General features: G+C 41.8%; 1 protein-coding gene across 7 annotated transcripts in view; it reads right to left on the bottom strand.

Moving 5' to 3' along the window:
* Window positions 1-20,481, bottom strand: part of NGEF (neuronal guanine nucleotide exchange factor) — a 63,392-nt gene that overhangs the window by 12,305 nt on the left and 30,606 nt on the right. For 6 of the 7 annotated variants that reach the window (XR_014526793.1, XR_014526794.1, XM_083505651.1 and 3 more), the window contains 6 exons: window positions 18,409-18,639; window positions 17,404-17,546; window positions 14,169-14,443; window positions 7,677-7,837; window positions 5,211-5,363; window positions 1,658-1,787 (listed from right to left, as the gene is read on the bottom strand). Coding sequence is in view for 5 of the 7 variants with exons in the window: in XM_083505651.1 (XP_083361777.1) it covers window positions 1,658-1,787; window positions 5,211-5,363; window positions 7,677-7,837; window positions 14,169-14,443; window positions 17,404-17,546; window positions 18,409-18,639 (1,093 nt within the window). In the remaining 2 variants the exon portion in view is untranslated. The remainder of the gene's footprint in view (window positions 1-1,657; window positions 1,788-5,210; window positions 5,364-7,676; window positions 7,838-14,168; window positions 14,444-17,403; window positions 17,547-18,408; window positions 18,640-20,481) is intronic. The other variant, XM_083505652.1, reaches the window with a different exon arrangement.

The following is a 20,481-nucleotide window of genomic DNA, read 5'->3' as shown; positions in this document are numbered from 1 at the left end:
TGGTCGATGATCTCCGGCGGACAAAGGTGAGAGCTGTTTCCTAGTTCTGCTGGATCTCTCAGCGGCTTTTGACACCATCAACCATAACATCCTTCTGGACTGTCCAGAGGGGCTGGGAGCTGGGGGCACTATTATACAGTGGTTCTGCTCCTTCCTCCTGGGCCGTGTTCAGAAAGTGGTGGGGGGGGATGAGTGTTCAGACCCCTGGGCTCTCACTTGTGGGTTCTGTCCTCTCCCCCTGTCCTCAGGGTTCTGTCCTCTCCCCCATGCTTTTCAACATCTACATGCAGCCGCTGGGAGACATCATCAGGGGGTTTGGGCTGGGTGTTCATCAGTATGTGGATAATAGCCAACTCTACCTCTCTTTCAAATCAGACCCAGTGAAGGTGGTGAAGGTCCTGTGAGGCAGTTGGAAGATGGATGGCGGCTAACAGATTGAGGTTGAATCCTGACAAGACAGAAGTAATGTTTTTGGGGGACAGGAGGAGGACTCCCTGGTCCTGAATGGGATAACTGTGCCCTTCAAGGACCAGGTGCACAGCCTGGGAGTCATTCTGGACTCACAGCTGTCCACGGAGGCGCAGGTCAATTCTGTGTCCAGAGCAGCTGTTTATTAGCTCCATCTGGTACGCAGGATGAGACCCTACCTGCCCGCAGACTATCTTGACAGAGTGATGCATGCTCTAGAAGAAGAAGAAGAAGAAGAAGAAGAAGAAGAAGAAGAAGAAGAAGAGGAGGAGGAGTTTGGATTTGATATCCCGCCTTTCACTCCCCTTCAGGAGTCTCAAAGCGGCTAACATTCTCCTTTCCCTTCCTCCCCCACAACAAACACTCTGTGAGGTGAGTGGGGCTGAGAGACTTCACAGAAGTGTGACTGGCCCAAGGTCACCCAGCAGCTGCATGTGGAGGAGCGGAGACACGAACCCGGTTTCCCAGATTACGTGACTACCGCTCTTAACCACTACACCACACTGGCTCTCAGGTATCTCTCACTTGAACAACTGCAATGCGCTCTACATGTGGTTACCTTTGAAGGTGACCTGAAAACTACAACTAATCCAGAATGCAGCAGCTAGACTGGTGACTGGGAGTGGCCATCGAGACCACATAACACCGGTCTTGGCTCCCAGTATGTTTCCAAGCACAATTCAAAGTGTTGGTGCTGACCTTTAAAGCCCTAAAAGGCCTCGGTCCAGTATAACTGAAGGAGTGTCTCCACCCCCATTGTTCTGCCCGGACACTGAGGTCCAGTGCTGAGGGCCTTCTGGCGGTTCCCTCACTGTGAGAAGCCAAGTTACAGGGAACCAGGCAGAGGGCCTTCTCAGTAGTGGCACCCGCCCTGTGGAACGCCCTCCCCCCAGATGTCAAAGAGAAAAACAACTACCAGACTTTTAGAAGACATCTGAAAGCAACCCTGATTAGGGAAGCTTTTAATGTTTAATAGACTATTATATTTTAATATTCTGTTGGAAGCCGCCCAGAGTGGCTGGGGAAACCCAGCCAGACGAGCAGAGTATAAAAAAATTATTATTACCTACAAGGAATGTTCCTTGGTGGCTTTCCCCTCCCCACTGAAGCTCTTCAGTCTTTCAGTGACCTCAATTTAAGACATGGCAAGGTGGTACTGATATATGGGAAGAGTAAAACCCTGTTATACCTGTACCAGCAGCTTCAGCCTTGTGATCCTTTGAAAAGGCAAAATCAAGAACGATGAGAAAGGCAGGCCTTTGCATTTCGGATCCAGTTCCAAATGTGAGATCACCTCCCGGAAAGCTGGCTTGTCCTGGCTGACAGCAGAGACAGATGGAGAGTGGTGTTTTGTTATTTCATTGAGGTTTAAACTTGTGTGAGTAACCGACATGTTCTATGTGTGTTTTAATTTTCACAACACTACCTTCCCCTCAGGGTTGGAATATGGCTTTGTTCTCATTTTTTTACAATTTGGGGGAGGGGCATATTAGCACTAAGTGGATTTTGGTTTAAAGTTGGGTCTATTAATAGTATTTGGGAATGGAAAAATAGGCTCTTAATGTGCAAGCCAGAGTAATGCTTTTACATGTGTAGCACATACAAACTTAGCAGCATATGCTGGGTGTGTGGGCGGGTGTGAATGGGGTGTGTGTCCAAGTAGATGAGTCAGAGGCATAATTATATATCTTTACACAGTTGGATTGTTGCAGTAAGGTGAAATACATATAGTCATAGGAACAAGGCCTTCCATCAAGTGATTTAACCGAGGTAGGCCTAGCTGGAAATGACAAGAGGAAAAACTCATCTGGCATAAACTGGAAGCATCTCAGACTACTGGAGAACTGCCAGGATCTGTCACAGCTACAGCTAGTGTGAATTCAGTGCTACAGAAAGGCACACACTCTTTAGCTCAGACTATTTGGTTTCTCACTGACAAAAAGGCTATTAATGTGAGGGAACTTTCTATTTATAACTAATACCAATATTCATAACTAATACCAAATATTTAGAAGCTTCTGGAACACCCCCATACCCACAAATGATTAATTAGCACAGTTCATAGGAAGAAGCATACAGGTCTGAGCACCAGCATGATAAAACAACTCAGGCCACAATCAGACCCCAGCTCTATTTATTGCATTTATTAGTTGCTTTTTTCATGAGAAGTGACCCAAAGCAACTCACAAAATGCTACGAACATTAAAACCGAGTATGAAAAAAACGAAATGAAACGAAACCCTAGCCATAATAAATATAAAAAGGAAGGTCCAATATAACACACCCCACTAAAAAATAAGCAACAAAGAGGGCACAAGTATGCCTAATACGCTCCAAATTAAGGGCTGAAAGTCCAGGGGGAATAAACCTTTTTGCCTGGCACCTAACAATAGATCATTATGGTGCCAGGAGCACCTCCCTAGGCAGAGCATTCCACAAGCAAGGAGCCACCACTGAAAATGCCTGTTCTCGTGTTGCCTCCATCCACATCTCCCTCAGAAGAAACACATGAAGAAGGGCCTCCAATGATGAATGCTGGGTTCATGTGGGGAGAGGCAGCCCTTGAGATATTGTGGTCCTGAGGCACACAAGACTGTTAACAGCATAGCAATAACCACTGAGGATGCTGTTCCTGGTGTGGTCCAGCTAAGGTTTTTGTTTTTCTGGAGCAGAGGGAGGAAAGAATGGAACTAGCAATTGAATTGGTCCTGGAACTGAGAATGGTATGACCATTCACCACATATGTGACTGAGAAAATACTGAACCAAACTTCTGCATTAGCTGTTTCTGAAAGAGTTCAAGCTGACTCCATATTCCTGTCCTGTTGTGCTATTGCCTTCTATTAACGCTGGAACATCGGTGAACTTCTGCTTTGCTCTCAATAGTAGATTGGTGCCTCTCACATTTACAATTTGAAAATCAATTCATTATCCTTCAGTGCCTTGACCAGGATGTCAAAGAGTGCTGAAGCACCTGCACTATGCTAACTTTTAAGTCTGTGCTTGGTCTTATTGACAGCTTCTTCTCCACCATACTTCCTTTCCAGCGTTGTCTATATTCAGTCTGTCAAACGGAAGGCAAATGGGATTCTAATCCTTTGTCATCACAGACCTCTAAGTATGCTGATCTAGTCACCTACTATTAAATAATTGACTAGGAGTTCCTTTAGTGAGAACAAAGACTGAATGGTGAGGAGAAGAAAAGGAGCAAGATTGCTATCGTTTCCTAGCATTCATAAAACAGCCTAGCTGCTGGTTAGAAGCAGTCACCAAGGTCTGCTTCTATAGGGAATTAATTTGTTTAAGGATTTATCTCTCTTCCTTTGAGCATATTAAAATTCTATCTATACAATGAAAGCTAGGAATGACTAAATTGCATTATGAGTTATTAGGTTTTTTCCCCACCTTACTAGAATAGTTGTAGCTTAATAGCTTACTTAACTCTACTCACTTTCTTGGAAGAAACAAAGTGGCCAAAATAAACATGAAAAAGAAAAAGTATTGAGCTAAAGAGTGGAAAATTTCTGAAACATTCAGAGCATTCAAGTAAGCAGCTAAACATTTCCCAGCTTTCATGATCCTTTTAAAGTATTTTTATCTTAATGCTTTGGAGGCTTCCAGACAGCTTCTTCTCCTTTGCGAAGGAACCAAATATATAATGCGGGTACATTGAGAAGACTCATTACAAATCCTAGCAGACGACTATCATTAAATTTAAATTATGAAAACGTCCGAAGCAGATTCCCTAATCCAATTCAGCTATACTTGACACAAGGACTATAATAAATGAGCATTTTTAATTTTTAGACTATAAACTTAAACACACTTACTAGAGAGTAAGTTCCATTGAACAGAGTGAGATTTACTTCCAGGTAAACACACACAGGATTGCATGGGCAAGGAGAAAGGCTGCAATTCTTTGCGCATTTACTTGATGGGAGTAAACGGTACTGAATACAGTAAGACTTCTGAATAAACATGCACAGGATCATAGTGCTCAAGATTCTTCATTATTCAAAGAGCAAGCTTAGCTTTAAGTAAGAATTCCAGGAGTTTCACATCTGAAATCTGTTACAGATCAGAAATTATTCCCTTTATTGTAAGAAACTTTGCCTCTTTTCACTTTTTTTTTTTTAAGGCTTTGAATGGAACTTGGAGGAAGTGAGGTTGCTGAAATAAATTAAGGTTGTAAGTGGATTGTAATTTTAAATTGCTTCCACTTCATCATAAGCAAGGGGGACATAAAAGGTTGGCAGTTCAACACTGAAAAACCTTTAGACAAATTGCACATGCCATAAATGCATTCACATGCTTCAAAATAATCTTGCCCAATGGAAAACCATTAGAACAGACACAACTATGGATAATTTCATACATTTGTCTTGTAATGATGGCATTAACCAGAACAATCCTTCCAGTGCAATAGATCATTTATAACGGTCAGACATAGTCACCCAGTGGAAGATGCATGTTTGAAAGTTGTGCAAAATGTCAAAAATAACTCACAACTGATTGCATACCAAATCCCAGCTTTCTGCCTAGTTATCTCCTTTCCAGTGAGCAATGGGATTACACTGTGAACACCCAAGCACATTTTGGAGACAAGTTTCTATTAAGCATGGGTGAAAATTCTTTCCCCCCCCCCACCCCGGTGTGCTAAACCATTTGGCATCTGTTGTCTAATTGGTCAGTCTCAGTTGATTGGTTTTACTAAGCAAGCCATAACTGAATAATTGCACTCACAGAAGTTGCTTATAAGCTCTCTCCTGGTAGGTTTGGTTGGAGACATAGGTTACATACACCGAGAAATGATTAATGGTGTGCTGATAGACAATGTCGCAGACATCTGAGATCACAATGTTCTCTTCTACTCGCTTCTCAAGGTCCAAGAGGAAACTAAATAAGAAACCAAGAATTAATCATTGACATCAGTGTCCGCAACAGACATAGCCAACAAACACAAATAATTAAAATAGAGGCTTCTGCCACATTCCACTCCCCCTCTTTTTATTTTTATAGATAAAAAATAGATTCTGAAATACTTTTGGCTATGAACCAAATGAAGCATTTTGTTCAAAATTAATTCTGCTAGTTTTTCCAAAACTCAGAGAGCGTATCAACCAAGCTAATCTTTGGCTATCAGTTTTGAGACCAGTCCAGTTATTTTCATTCTATTTTAATAGAAGAGGTCTAACTAATAAGTGGTACAACGTCAACAATAATTTGAACTTGTACCGGCTTCTCAGTGTGAGCCATGCTACCCTCTAGGGGAATTGTGGAGAATTTCACGTGGTTGAAAATAGTTATTGATTAATCCTTGGCAATGACATTTTATGAAGGAAATTTTTATTCCTCCCCCCCACCCCAGAGATCAGGCAAAATGGGAGATATGTGGCTATATGTGTACACTTTTGTAGACACGCCATGGCTACTAGCTATGATGGTTATGTTCTGCCCTGCACAATTGGAGGCAGCTATGCTTCTGAATACCAGTTGCTGGAAACCACAGGAGGGGAGAGGGCTCTTGTACTTGAATCCTGATTGCTGGTTTTCCACAGGTGTCTGGTTGGTCACTGTGAGAAAAGGATGCTGGACTAGATGAGCCATTGGCCTGATCCAGCAGGCTCTTCTTAAGTTAAATGTATACATGAGATAGAAAGTGCCTGATTTCCAGGAAGAGAAGTAGCTTTTTCCTATGTATAGGTGAGGAAGGGAATAAGCATGTAGAAAAATGCATGCAAGTGACTGTGGTATGCATGTCGTGGGTGGCACTGAGGTTTAAACCACTGAGCCTCTTGGGCTTGCCTATCAGAAGGTCGGTGGTTCGAATCCCCATGATGGGGTGAGCTCCCGTTGTTCTCTCCCAGCTCCTGCCAACCTAGCAGTTCGAAAGCACACCAGTTCAAGTAGATAAATAGGTACTGCTGCAGCAGGAAGGTAAATGGCGTTTCCATGAGCACTGGTTTCCGTCACGGTGTTCCGTTGCGCCAGAAGCGGTTGAGTCATGCTGACCACATGACCTAGAAAGCTGTCTGTGGACAAACACCAGCTCCTGGAGCATGAAAGTGAGATGAGCACGGCAACCCCATAGTCGCCTTTGACTGGACGTAACCGTCCAGGGATCCTTTGCCTTTTGCATGCCATAACAACAATAAATAATATGGCTTGTCTCTAATTCAGCACTGATCTGAAATTAATTTGGTCCTCAACTAACTAGCAAAATATACACAGAAAATATATATTAATGAAGACATTAACAGAATTTGTATGCCCAGAATTCTCACCCTGAAAAGGGTGAGATTTCCCACAAAACCTATCATGCCAAAAATGAGGACAAACCTAAATAATAACAATGACACTGTTGTTGCTATGTGAAGGAACAGTTGTACTCTATTTTCTCCCTGGCATATTTATCCAGTCGCCACAACACAAAATGAGTACATACCTAGGCATTACTATTTACCAAAGAAAGGTGAGAAGGACAGAATATGACACAAGACATGCTTGGGCCTCTGATCCTGGCATCCTTTATATCTTGCCTGCTCTGAGATGCCTGCAGCACTGGACTGAAATGGGAGGCAAGGCTGCATGACTATAATGCTGAAGAGCAGCAGTGATCAGTCAAATTCGCAACTTACTACGATGACACCCACACATCTTCCACCCAGGACAATCACCTCCCTATTATAGGGAGGGAACTGTGTTTCCATCTGATTTTAAGGCCTTTTATATGTAATCGCTTTTGGTTCAAAATAAAGGATTATGTATGGGATTCAACAACGATGCTGTTTAAGTCAGTACAGTGGTACCACGGGTTAAGAACTTAATTCGTCTTGGAGGTCCGTTCTTAACCTGAAACTATTCTTAACCTGAGGTATCACTTTAGCTAATGGGGCCTCCAGCCGCAGCACCGCCGCGCGATTTCTATTCTCATCCTGAAGCAAAGTTCTTAACCCAAGGTACTATTTCTGGGTTAGCGGAGTCTGTAACCTGAAGTGTCTGTAACCTGAAGCATCTGTAACCCGAGGTACCACTGTATAGTTATGGACAATGGTACATTTCTCTACAGTATAAAAGGGGAGACATTAACTTATAAAGATAATTTACAGAAGCTGAAAACACGAACAGGCCCCACCTATGCCTCCCCAGGGACAGCAACAACAAAATTGAGATTTAATTCCTACACATATTAATCGCTAAAAGCCTTACCGCTCACTGACTGCCATGACATCTAGGACATTGGAGAAGAGGATGTGAGCCTCTGAAGGATGTAGAATCTTTTTCAATCGCTCATTTTCCATGAAGTGATATATCAGAAGGTTCAGGCTCTTGTAATACGAAGCTTCTGAGGTAACCAGTTCAAACATGGCCTGCAGAAGAATTCCAAAATTGTACATGAATGATGCACAATATAAGTGAAGGCTCTGAAAGCCTCAGTGACAGGTAGGCAAGTCTAGTATTCACAGTCACAGGGCAAAAGCTCACACCTCTATAGAGTTACCACCCCGATTACCAAGCCAGACCACACCATATGGATCTGGATGACAACGAACTTTAGGGTGCAGAATTGATGCAGATGGGACCGAACATCCCATCTGGAGTTGCTAATCAAAGTACAGCTACAGCTGAATCAGAACATGTAAGTTTAAAACAACCACAACCACCTCAGAATGCTTTTTCTAAAGAGTTGAAACTTGAGTATGCTACCTGAAATACTTAATTTTCTAATTGTGCAGAAGATATTGTAACAGGGGTGGGGAACACGAGGACCACATTCCTTCCTGGGCCACCACATTCTGGGGGCCACATGCCGGGGGGGGGGCAAGAGGCAAAACTGAGCACAGCAAGGAATGTGAATTTTGCCAATCTCCTTGGCAACAACAGGGATTCATTCCTTCTTTCCTTTCCAATCAGTGACGGCACTGCAAAGACTTTGTCAGTGACATTGTCACACAGCTAAATCTGACAGGCTATATGGTGCTGCGTCATTATCGTGTTTGCTGGTGGAAAAATAGTGCCAAACTGCAAAACAAACAAACAAACCAAGGGAGGGCATTTAAAAAAGAGCTTTTGACACCCGACTTTCCACTTCAACAAATAGTGGTGTGCAAAAAATGTGGTACAACACTACAAGCAACATTTTGAATATATCAATTTTCCCTAATAGTTTTGTCTTCCAAAAACGTTCAATAAATGTTCATATTAATCAGTTTCTTGCATAACTGCACTCAGTCATGAAAAAGCAGCAAAGGAAGACCAACTCCTAATGTAACATTTAAGTTCCAATTCTTACATAACATTTGTCTCCTGTAGTGAAATACTGGTGGAAAATGCACATGACTTTTGTAGGAGGGAAAGTCTTTGTTAGTAGCCTCATTTTCACATACTTCCCTGCAAAAATCTATTTTGATTTTCATTCTGGTGAAGAAGAAGAAGAGGAGTTTGGATTTGATATCCCGCCTTTCATTCCCCTTCAGGAGTCTCAAAGCGGCTAACATTCTCCTTTCCCTTCCCCCCCCACAACAAACACTCTGTGAGGTGAGTGGGGCTGAGAGACTTCACAGAAGTGTGACTGGCCCAAGGTCACCCAGCAGCTGCATGTGGAGGAGCGGAGACATGAACCCGGTTTCCCAGATTACGTGAAGTATCTTATGTATGTGTTCCTCCAAAGATAATCCTCTGTGGCAGGAAAAAATAATGCTGCAAGTCCAGGATGAGACTAAGTTTTAAATCAAAGCACACAGCAAAGACCAGAGTTTGGATGTGAACTGGAATAGGGTACAACAAAGTATTAAGACTAAAATCACCAAGAAGGAAGAAACATATTTAGAATTGCTAAAAGAAGTGTTCTTGGCCTTCAAGCTCATTCACTGCTTTGAACAGCTCAGTGCTTAGCATCATCATGAATAAGTATTTTTACAATATAGTAATGAATTCTTATAATTGCTAGATAGTTGTTCCAAGTCTTCTCCATTACAGTCACATTCTCCATGCTAGACCAGTACAAGAACCTGAGTAATGTCTTCTCTCTGGCTTGTCTCCTCTGCATCTTTCAGTTATTTTCGATATAGCTCAAGAATGACATTGGTGATTCATTCTCAACAGATGTTTAGATAATTAAAGCTATCCATCAGTGATATAGTCATTTTTATCAGTATTCCATTAGTTTTCCTTTTCCTGCCTTATAACCCCTAGCAGTTTAAAATATTTCAGCCCACTATCTTGTGCAGTTACTCTAATTTTCAATTAGAACCAGCATTTGTGTTTATTGGAAACCTATATCCCTAATTCCCCCCGCTTTGTCTCACACCAAAACCTGTTTGGACAGGCTTAAAAACAGAAATATGGTGATCCAGATCTAGATTTAGGAACATTGTACTAGCAAACATTTGCTCGCTTTCTTTACAGATGCGTAGTCAATTCTTTCAGCCTTTGTGCGTGTTTCACTATTTCATCTAATATGGATAGTGATAGATTCACCTCTGTCAACCTTTTCAAAATAACTTTATCACTTACTTTCTAAGCAGTTTACTTTTTCCATCGCTTGAGGACACAACATCCATTCCAATTCATTTTTCGTTGCCTATGGTCTTTATAAATCAGAACGCTTTATAAATCAGAACACTTATATAATTCCCTTTTCTTAGCTTCGTTCAACCAAAATTTGCCTATGTTGCTTTAAGAATGGCCTGTACAGTTTTAGGTATAAATCTTTGTTGGGCACACCAATTCCGTCTCGTTCTGTAGTTGCTGCAGTACGCATAAAGGCCTGAGCCACAATTGCTTCAATGCCACCCTGCGTAAAACAAGGGTAAATAGTTCCCAATAGGTGCAGTATTAGAAGCTGTCAGCACTCTCTAGTGGGATAGGATACAAGAGGCTTGAAAGCAAACTGCCACCCCACTCCAGAAAAACCTCATTTCCCATCATTTTAATCAGTCAGTTCCAGAGCCTCCTTGTGCCAGTGCTGTCAATGTACCACTTGGACTCAATGCTGACCCATTTCAGAGTAGCCAGAACCTTTCTTGTTGCCATTAGGGCCAACATTTGGGTCAGCTCCCCTGTACATGTGCCAGATTACATATGGCAACCACATCTGGTTATTATGAGACATAAAAAATAACAAATGCTTGGAAGTCATTTTAAATTTTCTTCTCTATAAGTTTTATAATTGATTTCAGTACCAGGAGTATATATGATGATGGTTATATTAATCTTGATGTATCTTATAGTGTGGTGGTTTGTTTGATTCTTTTGTTGTTTGTTTGATTGATTGATTGATTGATTGATTGTTTACTTGTTTGTCCGTCTGTTTTTTCATATATGTATCTTAAATTAATAAAGATATATTTAAAACACACACAAATGCTTTTAACTTTAATTTAATCTTGATTTATGAATATATACCTTTGCACCTTGCTGTGAATCTTACCCACTTCCCCTATCGCTATGTGCACCTCCCTATGAAACCTTAAACAGTACCCTTTTTCAAAGTTGGCTCTTTCCCCCCCACCAAACAAAAAGCAGCCCTCATCCTCCATCCTAGGAAGCTCTCATGTCCTAGATAGAACAGGCATAGGCAAATTCGGCCCTCCAAATGTTTTGGGACTACAACTCCCATCATCCCTGACCACTGGTCCTATTAGCTAGGGATGATGGGAGTTGTAGTCCCAAAACATCTGGAGGACCCAGTTTGCCTATGCCAACTGATCTAGAACAAAAATTTGTTAAAAGTTGCTATAGGCCACCATTCTAGTTTCATTGTTCTTTGTGGACCATCACAGTGTCTTAAGTTATGGCCTTGAAAAAAGTTGGACCTGTATAACCACGTCTCTTGACTGACATATTCATTAGGCTGGAACATGTTATGTATAATGTCACTGAAAAGGATACTTCTATGTCAAGTTCTCCCCCTTCTTAAAAAATCTTTAAACTTTGTTTTTTAAAATAATATCAACACCTCAACAACCGTTTTTGGGTTGTTGCATTTTTTGGTATATTTATACAATACATATTTATTTCACAAGTATTACTCTGCTATTTATTGTAAATGGCTCTAGCATCTCTTCTGCCTCTATTGACATTTATTCATTTTGAATTGCTATACTTTAATAGACTTGTTAAAAAATTTGCTATTCCAACTGCAGCACATACTATAAACAAGCATAAGGCACGAAGCTATTTAAATTAAGCCATACTTCAGCTCAATCTGCCCCAGTTATGATATGAAAAGCAAGGCGAAGAAAATAATCACCATCATTAATTCCAGAATATCTGCCTTTCAAAGCTCTCAGATTTTGAACTTAAAACATCTGTAGACTAAGAATTACTAAATAGGAAATGATACTAACGCTCAGGCTGGTCGTACAAAGTGTAAATAAGAAATGGTTGACCTTTCCTGGGAGCTAAAATCCTTTTTTGGAGCTAGGAGCCTGTCATTACTCCTACAACTCTTCAGCTATTTTTAGACTTAATAAAATCAGCCAAAAACAGGGAAAAAAATAGGTCCCTATGGCAGGAATCCTGCAGTTTTGGCAGCAAGGCATAACATCAGACAAACGCCAGAGTCATATTCCACTACTCAGATATAACCCTCATTGAGTTCAATGACATTTATGCCCAAGTAAGTGCGTATAGGATTGCAGCTATATGTCAACCATGGGGACATACGGTATATAGTGACTGCCCCAGTTTTGTGTCTTGTGGAAGTATGCATACTCTCCACCATTAAAAATAATGCACCAAGGTAACCAAAATGCTGTGCCCAGAAAAGCTGAAATCTGACCATTTTAAGCCTATTTTGTATGTGTACAACCATAAAGATTAGAAATTTCCTTTAAAAACCACGACAGCAGCTGAAATATTCAGGATGCTGAATTCTGAATTCCCAACAATTGCATTGTGCTGTTCTGCATTTACGCTATGTATGATTCCACACATGAAAAAGACTCTACTGAATCAAAACAAAGAACATTAGATCAAAACAAAGATCTGTTTAGCCCAGCACTCGTACCACAATAAAAACCTGCAGACTGTATTTCCTCCAGCTCCTAAATATTCTTTCTCAGATGACTACATCCATACAGAGTATTCCAAATGTGCTCACTGGATTATCCGTATTGAAGAGCATATGTACTTCAATGTATAACAGCTGGTGAAATACGTACTAAACAAAACAGGGCTTCTGCACCTTTAATAGTTATGCAGAAGAAAGGAAATTGCATCTTTCACCCAGGTATTAAAATTGCTACATTATTGTTTGTTTGTTTGTTTGTTTGTTTGTTTGTTTGTTTGTTATTTGTATGCTGCCCATCTGACTGGGTCGACCCAGCCACTCTGGGCAGCTCCCAACAGAATATTAAAAACACAGTAAAACATCAAACATTAAAACTTCCCCTTGATTCCCCCCGCCCCCAGTAATGATTTTTCTTGTATACGTTCAACAGCTCTATTATTTTCTCTTGGCTGGCTCTATTTTTAGCTCTCTGTCTTGTTTATTTTGCTGTATATCTTACATTTTATTGCTTTTACTTTGATTATAAGCTGCATAGCCCAAAATGAAAAATTAATGAATAGATGTTTGGTGGAAATAACTATTAAGGCAATCTACACAGAAATTTCTGACTGGTTAATAATTTCCTGGAGCCTCTGGCATGCTTCTGAAAAAAACGGTATGACATTGTTTACCTCCTAATTATTAAATAATTAAGTGATAGGTTATGTGTAGTATTTTGATTATAAGATCAACAATTCTATCATTTGAGATTTTGAAGGACTCTTTAGTGAAAGCCATCCACTCCCAGTGAATGAGTAAATTATGGTTTAGTTTCTCAGTTCATCTAAAAACTGTCATTTCTGAATAAAAGAAAGGGAGCTTCTTCCAACATCTTTCACAATAAGGACCGGTGCATTTAATTAATTTGTAATCTCTGCAATTTCTTTCTTTCTTCCTAACAGCAATCTTATAGAGGTTGAAGATGAAAGGGAAGGTTCAAGTTCAATACCATACCACCCAGGACAGAAATTTAGAGGCAGCTTTTTCCTTTCACTCTCTTTCTTTGTACCTGGTTATCAGTTTGGGTTTGGGTTTTTTCTTTCATTCCCTGCCCCCCCTTGCATTCAATGGGAAGCAAAATTACTATGCCACCTTCAGGGGTGGTACAGTTTTTCTTGCTTGTTACGGCTGTACCAGAAGAATGGGAATGTGTCCATCCCTTGCCCTAACAGCCTATTGACAGTAGAGCTTTTTATATACCACAGTGAGAAGGCCTCCATCTCCACGCATGGAGAAGAATATACAGATAATCCAATGGTCCTTCACTCACACTTCTGGAGAGTTTATTACAGCCCTCTCATGCCTTTTTGTCTGCTTTATTGCTTTTGGTAAACTTAAAGACACTTGCATTATCAGTTTTAGCAACTTTAGCCGTGACTTTGTCTTCCATTAATGTTACTATAGCAGCCCAACCCTGTTCTAGAGGCAGAAACAGGAAGGGATTGAGAAAAAACAGGATGGCCATGACTTTTCAAAAGTAAGGAGAGTAAATTAAAGATTTCAAAAACAGTCGCTTTACTAATATCAATGAGATTTAACATTAAACTGTGCCGTTTTGTATTAAATGAGTCAACCCACAGAGTTTTCCACTGAAATGTCACCAGTGCAATGCTCCTTTCATCCACCCTTCCCTAAAGCTGTATTACCTCTTGAAGTTTGATCTCATCTGGCTGGAGAATATTCAGAACACCACTGCTCCTGACTTCTGGAAGATCTTGCCACAAATTAAACCTGGAAGTGGAATTCCTGAGCAAGCATATCTGGGGAACAGCCTTGCTTTCTTCGGTATTTGTGGCTTCTGTCTGTGATGCTGTGTCTTCAGTAGCTGTGCACTCTTCTGCATCTGTCTGTGAATCCTGCAGCCGCCTGGTTTCAATCTCCTGACGTGTAGATTTATCCCGATATTCTTGATACAAAAGCCCTACAAAGCACCAAAGCACACAGATTTGTTCTTTGAATGTCTACTCCTCCAGCGCCATGTCCTGGTCGAGCAACAGTAGTTGCTACTGCACAAATTTTGAATATTGTCTATCCTGGCTGCTTCAGCCAGAACAGTTTAGAAAAAGGAAAGCTGGAATCTGAAACAATGTTAGAGTAGTGATTCCAAATACCTAGTCTCCAGGATTGTGTTTTAAATCAGTATCATCGTACAAGCCATTGAAAGATCACTGCAGAACAAATAGCTCTAGTTGATGCAAGCAAAAGAAAAGCCAAAACTTAAGAGTCATTAGCCTATCCAACCTGGGAAATTTCCTCCCCAGTCCCAAATACGCTGCTCAATCTGAGCATGAAAAAACCCACCCATTTAGACTGCAATATTCTAGTCTCTTAGACATATCTAGGACTAAATATTGCACACTAGCTAAAGCCACCAAATAGCAATTAAGAACAGCTCAACTTAGGCCAAGGTCAGTTGTCATGCTGGTCTAAAATCTAGAGTATAACTTGGAGATTAGGAATGACCTGGACACGTGGGTACATAGTCCTCTCCCTCTTTTGCCTTTCATGGTTTGCAATATCATAGCCTGCTGTGATGTCTAAATTGGACAAACTTTGGCTAGTTCTAAACAGGAATTGCTTCTAAACTATTATTTTAAACCATGGTTTGAAATGGCTTTGCAAATAATAGTTTAGAAGCAATCTTTGTTTCTGCTAACCAATGTTCTGGTCACAGATGCAAGGGACATGACTTACTGAGAGAACATAATTTCAAATTTTCACTTGATCTGATCCAGCAACTTCACCAACTTGTTGACAACGAAGGAGTATATAATGAAACCTGTAGTATCCCACGATTCGCAATGAGATAAAAGGTCTTCCCATAATACACTGTGTTACCTTCAAAAAACAAACTTTAGCAGCGCAAGAATGCTCCTGCAATTGTGTATCAGGTTGTGCAGAAATATGAGGAATACTTCATAATTAGTATCATACAAGGCCATGGAAAATAGTAATAATATATAGTAACAATAATAACCAAATCCTACTATTTCTTATGGAATTTCAATAATACCACAGCATTTGACAAAATTTATTTTGGATTTTCACTAGGCCTGCCCTATGAGGAGAATAAAATCTTGCACCAGATAAAACTGTAAATCCCATTTTAAATAAATCAAAACACCAGTTTGTGCTAATTTCTTGCGAGCCACTCCCTTCATTTGAAAGTTAAATGCAATTTAAAATTGCTTTCCCCTTCAGCTCCAGTAAGCAGAGAATAGACTTTTTAAAAAGTATATCTATTTCAGTACAATTTTACATTTTACCTAATGTAAAGAAAATCAAAATTGTAACTCATGAACTGCTTCACATACCTCTGTGTCAAGTACTTTAATATTTCTGTATACTAAACTATATTTAGCTTATAATCTTAGATAATACACATGATTTATAATGGGGAAGTGGTATAAGGAACGAGCTTTTTCCCATAGTGTAAGTATATTCAGTAATCGCTTCTTTCTGGAACACTATTCAGAATGGGATTAAAATAGCAGTAGGAGAAACTGTACCTTGGAAACCATGTACTTTCCTGTTAGCTTCCCACACTTAACTGAAAATGAGAGATTACACTTAAATGCATTGTGCTGTTCTAGTGAAATTATACTTGCATAATTCCACTTGAACTATGTTATTACATATTTTCAAAAGCTGATTATTATTTTTTTGTAAATAATCAAGGCTATGCTTAGCATTAAACAAAACCGTGAGTATGGTTAAGGAATGGGATGGGGGAAAATAATACTTTAGTGATTTTGGCTGGAGACAGCAATTATATATATATTGTAGTGACTACGAGAAGGCTTCTTTTCTGAAAGAGAAGCATATACCTTAACCCTTAACTATTTGCTGGTCAGGCTGTATAAAGTTCAAGAGAGCTAATAAACAAGTCATAATATTGAAAAGATATAATTATGCCTCTATAGGGATATGGATAGCTCAGCTGGTTAGAACGTGGTGCAGATAACACCAAGGTTGCCGGTTCAATCCCCTAATGGGACAGCTCCATATTGCAGCATTGCAGGGGGTTGGACTAGATGATCCTTAGGGTCCCTTCCAGTTCTACAATTAGATGAATGGAACCAGAAGATCATCAAAAATACTCACATATGCTACCAGTTTGCTCAGATATTCCAGATATCTTTTTCTTGAATGTAAAATGGGGTGGGGCTTTTTTATACTGCTGTCATGGAAAGACAAGCTTTGGTCCCCACTTCACAATCCCCCTTTATTTACACCATCCAATATGAACGCTACCGCACTGCAAGTGATAACAACAAGCATAAGGATGATGAGAGCTGGTAAGATTCTAGCAAAGACAGCCAGCTCAGTTCTTTTATGAGAAACGATAGCATATACTGCTGCTGGTGGTGCCTTAAATAGTTCAGGAAAAATGCTCTGAAACGATCTTGCTTAGATGGCCTATTTTTGGAGGAAAAATTGTCCTCCAAAAATACTGCTCATAAGTGTCAAGGGTCTTTGGGGTGGGGAAGGTGTTTTTACAGATCTCAAATTTATTTCTGGTGTGTTTTATGTTTCTTAATGACATATGAACACATACTCATTAATTTCACCCATAGAAAAACAAAGAGTGTTATCCAGTTTTATGGAAAGTGGGAAATGTGCAGCCAACTTCTTCTGCCTTCTGTTTTGCTATATATAATACAGCAACAATCCTATGGATGTTTATGCATCCATACAATCCTATGGATGTCTTACTGAGGTGGATATGACTCACGGGCTAAGGTCATGTGAGATTCATTTGCACACACTAGAACCTCCAACACCATTTTAAAAGAAAAAGAAAAAATAACTTTCCCAGAAGGAGGAACATTTGACTGTAACTAGTAGCACACACGACTGCAGCCTGAGTGTTGGTCTTACCTATTTGCTCAATGAAGTTTTTCCAAGAGTCAGCTGTCATGGGATGAATCACTTGCAGAGCCTCGGGGAAAGCAGCCGGGCAGTCGGGATGCACAGGGCTTTCTTCGGAACTAGAAACTGGTCCAGCCATGGAAGGAGACTCACTTTGGGTGAGAAAAACAACAAAAACAAACCAAGGAGTATGGATGCCTGTTCTGTTTCCTTCCCACCCTACTGGCAGAATCAGTTCGGGCTAACAGCAAGGGACTACATGGGCTGCAAGTGCTCTTAAAGGGACCAAGGTAAATAAACCAAACTTAAAATTTGACTCCGGGATCTATCACGCCCTCACGGCCACGGTCCCTGGAAACTGAGCACACTGGGCTCCCTCCCAGAAAGAGAGGAAAAATCCAGTAAGCCCCTGCTGAAGTGAAGCAGGCGAAAGGAAAGGAGGGATGGGGTTCAAGAGGGGCAACAGAAAGGAGGGCAAATGAGGAATCAACCTTTCCTAGGGAGGTGCAAGCCAATGATAAAATTGCAAAAAGGAGAGGTGCCGGGGCTCACACACACTCCCTGGTGTGCTATTACCCCCCCCCACACACACACCTCGGGAAGTTCTGGTCTCTGGTCCCTCACAGCACTGAGGGGAGGGGCGGAGGGAACCACTTCGACGCCCCGACTCAGAAGCGCGGGAGTGAGTGGCCGAGCTGGGGCGAGGCGGGGAGGGCAGCGGCTGCTTTAACCCTCGCTCCCTCGTCCGAGAAATGGACGGGAAGAGAAATGGAAGAGGGCAGCCTCGAGGAGACCTGGAAACTAAGCCTCCGGATTTGGCGGCGGGTGCCTGCCTGCGGGGGAGTCCAGAGGGGAGCTCTGCCCCACATTCCCTACAGGGGGCGGGCAGGCACGCGGGGCACGCGGCTTGGCGCCAAGACCAGCGAACTTCCCGCTCGCGAGTCTTTAGGTCTACGTCGAAGGGGGCGCCCCCTGCTCTATGAGGGCGAAGGGCTCTCCTCCTCTTTGGCTCACCTGCCGGGCGGGCGGGCTCCGGCCACGCTCTCCGCGGAGCCTTCATGGTCCAGGGCGCAGGCGGCGCTGAGCGCGGCGGCCAGGAGCTCCATGCGAGGCGGCGAAAGCGACGGCAGCAGCAGCGAGTCCTGCAGCGAGCGGCTGCTACTGCTACGGAGCGATTCCGCAGCAGGCGCGGGGCTGGGGGAGTCCGGGCGGTTGCCACGGAAACCGGGGTAGGAAGGGAGCAGCCTGCGCGGGAGGGGGAAATAAAAGAGAGAGAGAGAGAAAAGAAAGGTCGGTGGCGCACGAGGGGGAGGGAGGCCGCCGCCACTGCCGCCCCCTCTGCGCTTTCCCTCGCCTTATTACTCCTGAGCAGCTCCCGGGCGCCCACTTCTTCCGCTCAATCCCCAAACAGCCACCTTCCTAAAGAAGGCGAAATGACCTCCCCACACCCCCTCAGTTTTTGTCCTGTTCACAAAGACCACTCTCTCGGGCGCACACGGTGGAGAACAGCAGGCAGAGAAGTCCCTCGCAGCTGCTGCGCCCAAAACTCAAGAGAAAGCCCCAACCACCCCCGCGCACTGGTCTTTAACGAGACCCCCCCTCCCCGCCCCCAAAAAGAGATCTCTAGGCAAAGAGAGGCGCGCGCACTGCTGCAAAACAGGTAATCTCCACGCGGAAGAGCGGACACCTGTTTCCCCCAGGAGTCTGGGAAACACTTGGGAGAGGTTGGGAGGGAGCGCTCCTTAGAAACTAGCCTATTATTGTCCTCTCTGACTGGCAGACTCTCTCCAAGGTCTCACTCAGTACAGTCAGCTCTGCCACCTGAGATCCTGTAGTGCCAGGGATTGGACCCGAGAGCTCTCCTGTGCAACAGACAACTTGTATAAGGCTGTTAACGGAAACACTTAACCCTATAAAGGATTCAATGATCTTATCTTACAAGTCACACTCGGAATGGTAAAAGGAAGGGTTTTAGTCCCCCCCCCTCCCTTTCATTGCATGCTTATGTTCAGGATCCCCCTTTGTATTTTCACGTGGAAAATCAGGCAATAATGGTAGTTATTATTAAATATTTGTTTATACCCTGCCTTTTCCCCTGATGGAACGCAAGGTGGCTTACATATAAAAATGTTCCAACTGCAGCAGTTCAACCAATGATACAGTTTGTGGCGTTTGCCACATGAATTGACATGGCTTTTCATCCTGAATGAAGTTAGCCTCCTATTAGGACTGTGCAATTTATAGAAGTCTACCACTTGTTATTAGTCATGATAGCTAAAATGAGACATCCATCTTCCAAGAGAACATATCTGCAGGCAATCAACAATAGATAGGTTTCCTCATGAGTTTCTCAGGGCTATCTGCCTGACCACTCTGAAGGCACAATGCTGGATTATAATAAGGATGTTAGCTCTGATCCAGCAAAGAGATTACAGTGTTCATCTGATGTCCAGTTTGCATTCTCTTGCAAGCTGGAGTGTAGGAGGAGAGTTATTTTCTTCTATTTCTTTCTATTTTGGTGCACTTATTTTTACAGAATGAAAATTAATAATTGAATGCACTGTCATCCAAAAATACAAAGATAACCAGATCTAAACTACAGAAAGACATGTCAGTTCTGGGGATTTTAGAAAATCTCAGCAGTCTCTTCCCTCATTACCTCTGCAGAAATTCCACACAAACACAGGAAAATAATACATGCTACAAAAACCCTTCTTGATTTGGATTTCAATGTTATATGTTCTGATTCAGAGATATTTTTCAAACATCAGCATTTGAATTTCTATTTCATGTGCCAAATTGGAGCAAACACATCTTCCTCTAGGTATTTATGCCAAGCTTGAGAATTGAAAGAAAAACTCAGAAATGGGGCACATTTTGTATAAAGGCTAGTTCTCATTTGCCTCTTTGAAAATTATGCAAACAGTAGGAAATAAGAATTATGAAATATAGGCAATGGTGTTACATAACCTATATCTGTATTCCTGGGTTTAAAGAAAAGTCAATTATTTTTCAATTATACTTTAATATTTTAGATACACACACACACACTGTATTAGAACAGTTTGGATAAAATTATTTCACTTA

Source organism: Podarcis liolepis (assembly GCF_965112155.1).
Source record: "Podarcis liolepis genome assembly, chromosome: 5".
NCBI classification, from domain to species: domain Eukaryota; kingdom Metazoa; phylum Chordata; class Lepidosauria; order Squamata; family Lacertidae; genus Podarcis; species Podarcis liolepis.
This window is presented reverse-complemented; position numbering and strand designations above follow the sequence as displayed.